General features: G+C 39.9%; 1 protein-coding gene across 1 annotated transcript in view; it reads left to right on the forward strand.

Annotated features, from left to right (window-relative positions):
* The window catches only part of LOC124722402, a 46,431-nt gene extending 37,652 nt beyond the window's left edge, over positions 1 to 8,779 (forward strand). The window contains exon 3 of the mRNA XM_047247571.1: positions 8,583 to 8,779. Within this exon, the coding sequence (XP_047103527.1) occupies positions 8,583 to 8,688 (106 nt within the window). The 3' untranslated portion in view covers positions 8,689 to 8,779. The remainder of the gene's footprint in view (positions 1 to 8,582) is intronic.
* The last annotated feature ends 930 nt before the right edge of the window (positions 8,780 to 9,709 follow it).

A 9,709-nucleotide genomic window follows, 5' to 3' on the forward strand; every position in this document is an offset into this window, starting at 1 on the left:
CTATCTACTCCTCCATTGACTTGGGGCTCATCAGTTTCCAACTGTGACAACAGATCAAACCTGTTTTCCACATTGACAACAACACTGTCTGAGAAAGTCTTATTCCTATTTCTTTGATAACCTGTAACTTCTGAATCCTGTCCATTTGCAATCCCAGACTATATTATTTGATGCATTAACAGATCACTCACATGCTGGGTCAAATAGTTGATGAATCCAGCTGTGGAATTATGGTAAGCTGCCTTTATTTGTCTCAGATCTTGCCCTTCTGCCTTATATGTCATGTATAGTCGGTCAGTGTAATTTGTTGGCTGAATTATGCCATACATTGTATGCAGCTTTCATGTCTCACTATTTCTAGATAAAATGTCTTTTTGGGTCTGTTCTACAAGACCAATGCTATATTCAGTTACAGGAACTTTGTGGGATCCTGTAGTTATAACTTTTTTCTTGGAGTTGAGTTCAGTTCTTAGCAACATGTTTATCCTCCTGTAGCATTTTCATTATGTTTCTCTATATCAAAGTACTTGTAGTTCACCCTATCTTCTAGACCTTTAATACTAGTCCCATCATGTTCGTGAATGTGCTTTGTCTTCACAATTTTCCCTATAACCATACCTAGTTTCAAACATTTGTAAGTCCCAACTAGCATGCAAATGCCATTACTAAATGTTTTAATAATAATAATGTTGAGCATTTTATTCAGTGTCTTGTCTTTCTTATGAACGGTTCCCAGTCATCACAATCATCATCATCATCATTATTATTATTATTATTATTATTATTATTATTATTTTTATTTACACATCAAGTTCCATAGGACCAAATTGAAGAGCAAATCTCCAAGGTCATGGAGAGTGTCAGTACATGAAATTACAACATAGAAGTAATAACAGGTAAAAATAAAAGTTCATGAACCTGAAAAAAGTCAGTTCATAAGTTTAAGCAAACGCTATCAACAATACAATAAGAATCAGCTTAATTTTTCAAGGAACTCCGCGGCAGAATAGAAGGAGTGACCCATGAGGAAACTCTTCAGTTTCGATTTGAAAGTGCGTGGATTACTGCTAAGATTTTTCAATTCGAGTGGCAGCTTATTGAAAATGGATGCAGCAGTATACTGCACACCTTTTTGCACAAGAGTTAAGGAAGTCCGATCCAAATACAGGTATGATTTCTGCCTAGTATTAACCGAGTGAAAGCTGCTTATTCTTGGGAATAAACTAATACTGGTAACAAGAAATGACAATAAGGTATATACATATTGAGATGCCAATGTCAAAATACCCAGGCTCATGAACAGAGGTCAACAAGAGGTTCGTGAACTCAGACCACTTATTGCCGGAGCCACTAGTTTCTGAGCCAAAAATATCCTTTTAGAATGGGAAGAGTTACCTCAAAATACACTCCTGGAAATGGAAAAAAGAACACATTGACACCGGTGTGTCAGACCCACCATACTTGCTCCGGACACTGTGAGAGGGCTGTACAAGCAATGATCACACGCACGGCACAGCGGACACACCAGGAACCGCGGTGTTGGCCGTCGAATGGCGCTAGCTGCGCAGCATTTGTGCACCGCCGCCGTCAGTGTCAGCCAGTTTGCCGTGGCATACGGAGCTCCATCGCAGTCTTTAACACTGGTAGCATGCCGCGACAGCATGGACGTGAACCGTATGTGCAGTTGACGGACTTTGAGCAAGGGCGTATAGTGGGCATGTGGGAGGCCGGGTGGACGTACCGCCGAATTGCTCAACACGTGGGGCGTGAGGTCTCCACAGTACATCGATGTTGTCGCCAGTGGTCGGCGGAAGGCGCATGTGCCCGTCGACCTGGGACCGGACCGCAGCGACGCACGGATGCACGCCAAGACTGTAGGATCCTACGCAGTGCCGTAGGGGACCGCACCGCCACTTCCCAGCAAATTAGGGACACTGTTGCTCCTGGGGTATCGGCGAGGACCATTCGCAACCGTCTCCATGAAGCTGGGCTACGGTCCCGCACACCGTTAGGCCGTCTTCCGCTCACGCCCCAACATCGTGCAGCCCGCCTCCAGTGGTGTCGCGACAGGCGTGAATGGAGGGACGAATGGAGACGTGTCGTCTTCAGCGATGAGAGTCGCTTCTGCCTTGGTGCCAATGATGGTCGTATGCGTGTTTGGCGCCGTGCAGGTGAGCGCCACAATCAGGACTGCATACGACCGCGGCACACAGGGCCAACACCCGGCATCATGGTGTGGGGAGCGATCTCCTACACTGGCCGTACACCACTGGTGATCGTCAAGGGGACACTGAATAGTGCACGGTACATCCAAACCGTCATCGAACCCATCGTTCTACCATTCCTAGACCAGCAAGGGAACTTGCTGTTCCAACAGGACAATGCACGTCTGCATGTATCCTGTGCCACCCAACGTGCTCTAGAAGGTGTAAGTCAACTACCCTGGCCAGCAAGATCTCCGGATCTGTCCCCCATTGAGTATGTTTGGGACTGGATGAAGCGTCGTCTCACGCGGTCTGCACGTCCAGCACGAACGCTGGTCCAACTGAGGCGCCAAGTGGGAATGGCATGGCAAGCTGTTCCACAGGACTACATCCAGCATCTCTACGATCGTCTCCATGGGAGAATAGCAGCCTGCATTGCTGCGAAAGGTGGATATACACTGTACTAGTGCCGACATTGTGCATGCTCTGTTGCCTGTGTGTATGTGCCTGTGGTTCTGTCAGTGTGATCATGTGATGTATCTGACCCCAGGAATGTGTCAATAAAGTTTCCCCTTCCTGGGACAATGAATTCACGGTGTTCTTATTTCAATTTCCAGGAGTGTATAATACCATATGACATCAGCGAATGAAAATAAGCAAAGTAGACTAATTTTCGTGTCGAACTATCACTGACTTCTGATACCATTTGAATAGTAAAAATGGCAGTATTAAGTCTTCGAACAAGATCCTGAACATGGGCTGTCCACGACAGCTTACTATCTATCTGAACACATAGAAATTTGAACTGTGCGGTTTCACTAATCATATGCCCATTCTGTGAAATTAAAACGTCAGGTTTTGTTGAATTGTGTGTTAGAAACTGTAAAAACTGAGTCTTACTGTGATTAAGCATTGGTTTATTTTCTATAAGAAATGAACTTTGGTCATGTACTGCACTACTTGAAACTGAGCCAATGTTGCACACCACATCCTTTACTACCAAGCAAATACCATACGACATCAGTGAATGAAAATAAGCAAAGTTGAGAGTTACCCATAACACTAGAGAGCATATCATTTATATAAATAAGGAACAGGAGTGGCCCAAACACTGATCCCTGGGGCACCCCCACTTGACAGTACCCCACTCAAACCCCACATCACAGCCGTTATCAACATTGCGAATAATGACCTTTTGCTGCCTTTTGCTAAAGTAAGAGGTCAACCAATTGAGAGCTACTTCATGTATTCCGTAATGACCCAACTTCTGGAGCAATATTTTGTGATCATCACAATCAAATGCCTTAGTTAAATCAAAAAATATGCCAAGCATTCAAAACTTTTTGTTTAGCGCATCCAATACCTCACAGAGAAAAGAGAATATAGCATTTTCAGTTTTTAAATGGCTTCTAAAGCTGAACTATACATTTCATAACAAATCATGTGATATAAAATGATCAATTATCCTTACATACACAGCATTTTCAATAACTTTTGCAAACACTGATGGCGTAGAAATAGGTCTAAAATTATCTAAATTATCCCTTTCTCCCTTTTATAAAGCGGCTTTGCTACTGGGTACTTTAATTGTTCAGGAAATTGACCATTCCTAAAGGAAAAATTACAAATATGGCTAAATACAGGGCTAACATATGCAGCACAGTACTTTAATATTCTGCTAGACACCCCATCATAACCAAGAGAGCCCTTAGTCTTCAGTGATTTAATTATTGACTCAATCTCCGTCTTGTCTGTATCACAGAGGAGTATTTCAGCCATCAATCTCAGAAAGGCATTTTCCAAGAAAGTTATATGATTTCCTGTAGAAACTAAATTTTTATTTAATTCACCAGCAATGCCCAGAAAATGATTCTTAAATACTGTACATATATTTGTTTTATCAGTAACAGAAATATTTTTGCTGTGAACTGACTTTATATCATCGACCTTGTGCTGCTGACCAGACACTTCCTTCACAACTGACCATATGGTTTTAATTTTATCCTGTGAATTAGCTATTCTATTTGTATACCACATACTCTTTGCCATCCTAATAACATTTTTAAGTACCTTACAATACTGTTTGTAATGGGCTACTGTAGCTTGATTGTGACTACTTCTAACATTTTGATATAATTCCCACTTTGTTCTACATGATATCCTTACCCCACTAGTCAGCCACCTGGACTGCCCACTACTGCTAGTACCCCATTTAGAATGTTCTAATGGAAAGCAACTCTCAAAGAGCATGAGAAACGTGTTAAGGAAAGCATTGTACTTATCATCTATGTTATTGGCACTATAAACATCCTGCAACTCTAGTTCCTTGACAAGGTTTAAAAAACTCTCTATTACTGTTGGATTAACTTTCCTGCATCGTTTTTAATTAAATATGACATTGGTTTGAGTACAAAAGCCTTTTAGTGTTAAAATTTGTGAATCATGGTCTGAAAGGCCATTCACACTTTTACTAACAGAATGCCCATCTAGTAATGAAGAATGAATAAAAATATTTTCTATGGCTGTGCTACTGTTCCCCTGCATGCTAGTTGGAAAAAAAATAGTCTGCATCAGATCATATGAATTTAGGATATCTACCAATATACTTTTTCTTGCACCATCATATACAAAATTTATATTGAAGTCACCACATACTTCCTGCAAATTGAATCAAGAACCCTCTCTAGCTTGAGCAGAAATGCTCTGACGTCAGAGTTAGGGGACCTATAAACAACAACAATTAGAAGTTTAGTTTCACTAAATTCAACTACTGCTGCACAACACTCAAATGTTTGTTCAGTGCTGTGTCGTGATATGTCTATGGACTCAAATGGAATACTGTTTTTTACATACATAGCCACGTACCCACCCCCCAAGGAACTCCTTGAGAAACAGCCAGCTAATCTGTAGCCTGTTAAAGGAAGCCTCTGAATTGTCAAATTATTTAAGTGATGCTCTGATATACCAATAATTTCAGAGTCAACATCTATAAGCAGTTCACTAACTTTATCTTTAATCCCTCTTAATGTTGATGAAATATGCTAATTCCTTCTCTACTTGGAAACATTACATCCGTGGAAGGTGAGCACTTACTTAGAGGGATTTCCTTTAAGCAGGTATACCTGTCAGCTGACTTCAATCTAAAAAAGGTGCAGCTCTAACACCAACTACTACAGGAATTTTTCCATGAGTGACACCACCACCACCACCACCACCACCACCACCAACTACACTGTCACCTATAAGCTTAGCCAGCCTCCCCTTCCCATACCTATTGAGGTGCGGGCCATGCCTAGTGAAACCTGATCTACTGATAGACCCAAATGGTACCACTGAGATGTGACCCATGCCCTCTGCCCTCAGCACCCTCCCCAGCTCCCCGTTAATGTGCCTAACAGCTGCATTAAGGTAAGACCGATCATGACCTGAAATAGTTGCACAAAATGCACATTAGTGCCACCAGTTTGAGTAGCTATCTTAACCAGGTCACCACCTACATCATATTCCCCGTCCCTATCAAGACTGTTCCCTGCTCCACCCACTATCACTGCCTGATCCTCCTTCATAAATTTCTTACATAACTCCCCTATGCTGTCAGTCACCTGAGCCAACCCTGCACTAGGCTTCACAATGCTGGTGACCTGGTACTCACTCCCTAACACTTCCTGCAACTGCTGGCCCACACCTCTACTGTGGGAACTATCTAGCAGCAGAACCTTCTTTCTGCTAGACTTTACAACTAACCTAGGCCTCCTAATTGCTAAGGACTGCTGCATGTTCCCTACATCTACAGCTACATGAGGCTCCTTTCCACTCAACTCTGACAATTGGTCGTATCTATTGCATGTACGTAAAGTAAAACTGTCTGAATACCACCTCCTCCTAGCTGCCTTCTTGCCAACTGCCAGTTGCCATTCCCCACCACCCTTCACCCTCCTCAACCTACTTAGTTCCTCCTTTGCACATTGTAACTGCATCTGAAGGGCACAGATCTTACGCTCCTGCTCCTCTGTCAACTTATTTCTACTACAGACTCTGCATTCCCAGGAGAGGATCTCACTAAAATGCCCACTGGCTTCCCCACTGCATTCCCCCCAGAGAAAATACTTTGAACAAATCCCACAATAATCCACTACTCACAAACCTATGACAGAGCCCACACTTCTCATTCACGGTAAAATTTTACAGTTACTAAAAAGACCATACGTCTAAGTTACCAAAGTTCAGTTACACCAGTAGAACTATTTAAGAACTAGCAATCATCGTCTCGAAATTCTCTGCCTACTAAGAAAGCAACTACTCGTATTAATACTGCTACACCACAGCTAATACCAATACCAACAAAACTTAACAAAATTATTAGCTAAAACCAAAAAATTCAAACAGCCACTGGAACACTAAGCAAAGTTAAAGCACTGAATGAAACTTTTACTGAAATATTTCACTAGAAACAATAAGAAATGTCAGTTGAAAACTAAGGCACGAAATTTACTAAATGACTTCAATGCACAGAAAACTCTAATAAACACAGAGTGAATGATTACAAAAGTTTATTAAGTCATTATTATCTATTTTTCATGACCATCTAAACATTTTAACTGGGTTCTGAAGTTGAGTTCACAATAAACTACTGATGTCATGCAATACTGCACACTTACTAACAAGGAAAACTCCCCATCACATCCCCTCAGATTTAGTGGTAAGATGGCTCAGTGGATTGTCTATCACAAACTGAACACAGACCTAGCATTAAAACACGAAAAAGGTGTACTGAACTGTGAATACAGCAAAATGGAAAAGTGAGTGGTGGAAGGTCAAGAAGTGCAATATAGAGCAATCTATAACAGCAACAGTGTGGTGATTAAGTGCCGCGCAGAGTGACCACATGGTTAGAGGCACCATGTCATGGATTGTGTGACCCCTCCCGCCGGAGGTTTGAGTCCTCCCTTGGGCATGAGTGTGTGTGTTGTTCTTAGCATAAGTTAATTTAAGTTAGTTTAGGTAGTGTGTAAATCTAGGGACTGATGACCTCAGTAGTTTGGTCCCCTAGGAATTCACACACATTTGAACATTGTTTAAGCCAGCACGGTAGCTCAGCATATTTGGTCAGAGAGCTCGCTGGTTTCTGTAGTAAAAAAACTGAGTGAAGGGATCAATAACGGACTTCAATGGATGACGTGTGACATCCACTATGATCAAATACAATGAACAATAATAAACAAATAAAAGGTAGTCACAATGTTGGACTGCCATGCTGGTGACCTGTGTTCAAATCTCTCTCATGTCTTTTATTTTTATTTTTTATTTTTTTGCACAATAGTATGATCTGTCTGACTGGTCATTGAAATGTTTGTTCTCTGTCTGTAGTCTTGGCAGTTGTCGTACTCTGGTTACAGAATATAAGCCACATGGTAAGAATACGTTACCATTACAAGTAAACATTATGAATGGTGAGAGCATGCGAGATACCACATAGACATCTCACAAAAATGAAAACAACAAATAGCTGGGTGTGAATTATGATATAACAAAGAAATTCAAGAGTCAAAACTTAAAAAAACAGAATGCAACTCCAAAAATGTTAAAAACATTTGTTTTGACAGAGCACAGAGAAGCTGTGTGATTGTGAAACTGTTATGTTCATTTGTATCAGGCTATGTAACAAACTATTATGTTTTCATCATTTCCTTGAGAGTGATCACATTCAGATTTGTACGTATGCCTAAATTGGACAATGATGCATATCTCACTCACTTACCAGGTGTACAAATTAGATGTGTCAGTAAGAGATGCCTATCATATGACACACGTACTGTCACTAATTGTGTGTATGACATACCAGATGTGTTTTCTGGTGGAGGATTCGTTTGACTTGTCACCTTCTCATCAAACTTTTGTAGTTCCCATTCACAAGCCACTTCCTTTCAACTGCAAATAGAGTGGTTGTGCAGAATCAACTGTCATTATAGGGCCCTTCCTTATATCTCGTTGTTGCAAATGGATGTTACACCATAACACAGACACAAATTTGAAAACAGAGAAAAAAAAAATTACCACTCGTGATATTTGAACATGGCTTGCCCACATGGCAGTTCAACACCATGACCACTTAATCACCTCATCATTACTACTATAGGTTGCTGAATATTGCACTTCTAGTCCTTCAACTATTCACTGTTTTTTTCTCTTTTCTTTTTTTCCCCCCTAGAACACCTTCTTCCTGTTTTCGTGCTTGATCTGTGTTCAGTTTTTAATGGGATATCCATTGAGCCATCTTACCACCAATGGGGAATTTCCCTTGTCAGTTTCAGAAATGTCTTCATTAGATTATATATGCATACATCCACCTGTGTAATGATGCATCTCGTGTATTTTCAGGCAAAACAGAGATACTGAAAGAGAGCAGAGTTCTTCCAGCAGCAGCAGTAATGGTAGAGACCAAAATAGCACCTCAAACTTAGTATTTGCTCATGACAGGTACTGAAGCTTTGGTGCATTTATGATTATATAAAACTGGTTCTACTTGATAAAGTATTTGGTACATTCCTCCAAATACAGAAGAAAATTTAGTATTCAGGGTGCATAACTACTGAATGACAATCCTACCAACTTCAATCTCAAATTGACAGTGTATCTCATAGATTTGTGAACTGAAGAAATATTTATTGTAATTTTGAACAACCCTCAGATAAGAAGCTGTGAAGCACCTGTTCAAATATTAGACAAATCTATATCATATTTTACTTTTTATATAATATTATTATTCATCATTCTGTTTAAAATAAGTCATTCTAATAGCCAACACAGAACATTGTTATGTGTTAAGCAACAACTATAGTTGAGTTATCCTGAAACATTAAAACAAATTTAGATCATATTTCCGATTTATACTTATCATTCATGATGCTCATCTCAGCAACATATTCTAATAACAAATAAAGAATATTATTATATATTAAACAACAGCTTATCCTACAACAGATGAATGCTATATTTAACATGTAATGCTGATTATCACATCTGAATCAAAGTTAAGTGAAAAACTTTGGAAAAAACTGTAAATTCTGTTTCAGTTTCCTTTCTGAGTGCATAACAAATAAGACTGCAATGTAATTGTCAAAGATTTAACTTAAAAATGATTGTATCACACTGTAAGTGGTCTTTGTAAATGCATATCACTGCGCATTTTAAAATGCTATCTTATCCTAACTAGATCCTTAAAACGTAGGACAATTTTACTCAAAGTAATAATTGTATACAGTCCCTGATTTGTTTAAGGATACATTTTTCTACTCTAATATGAATTCACATGCAAGAATTTATTGTGCAACATGTTTCACTTATTGGTTCATGAAATAATTCTGTTGTTTTCAATGATAATTCACTGACAGATGAGTCAAACACTTTGTTAAATGACATGAGATTTAATTTTCATTCCATGCACTATAGCTGTGACATTGAATGTCACGAATTACTGCCACTTTTATTACTGTGTGTGCATGCAG

The sequence above is a fragment of the Schistocerca piceifrons genome, chromosome X (genome assembly GCF_021461385.2).
Source record: "Schistocerca piceifrons isolate TAMUIC-IGC-003096 chromosome X, iqSchPice1.1, whole genome shotgun sequence".
In the NCBI taxonomy this organism is placed as follows: Eukaryota; Metazoa; Arthropoda; class Insecta; order Orthoptera; family Acrididae; genus Schistocerca; species Schistocerca piceifrons.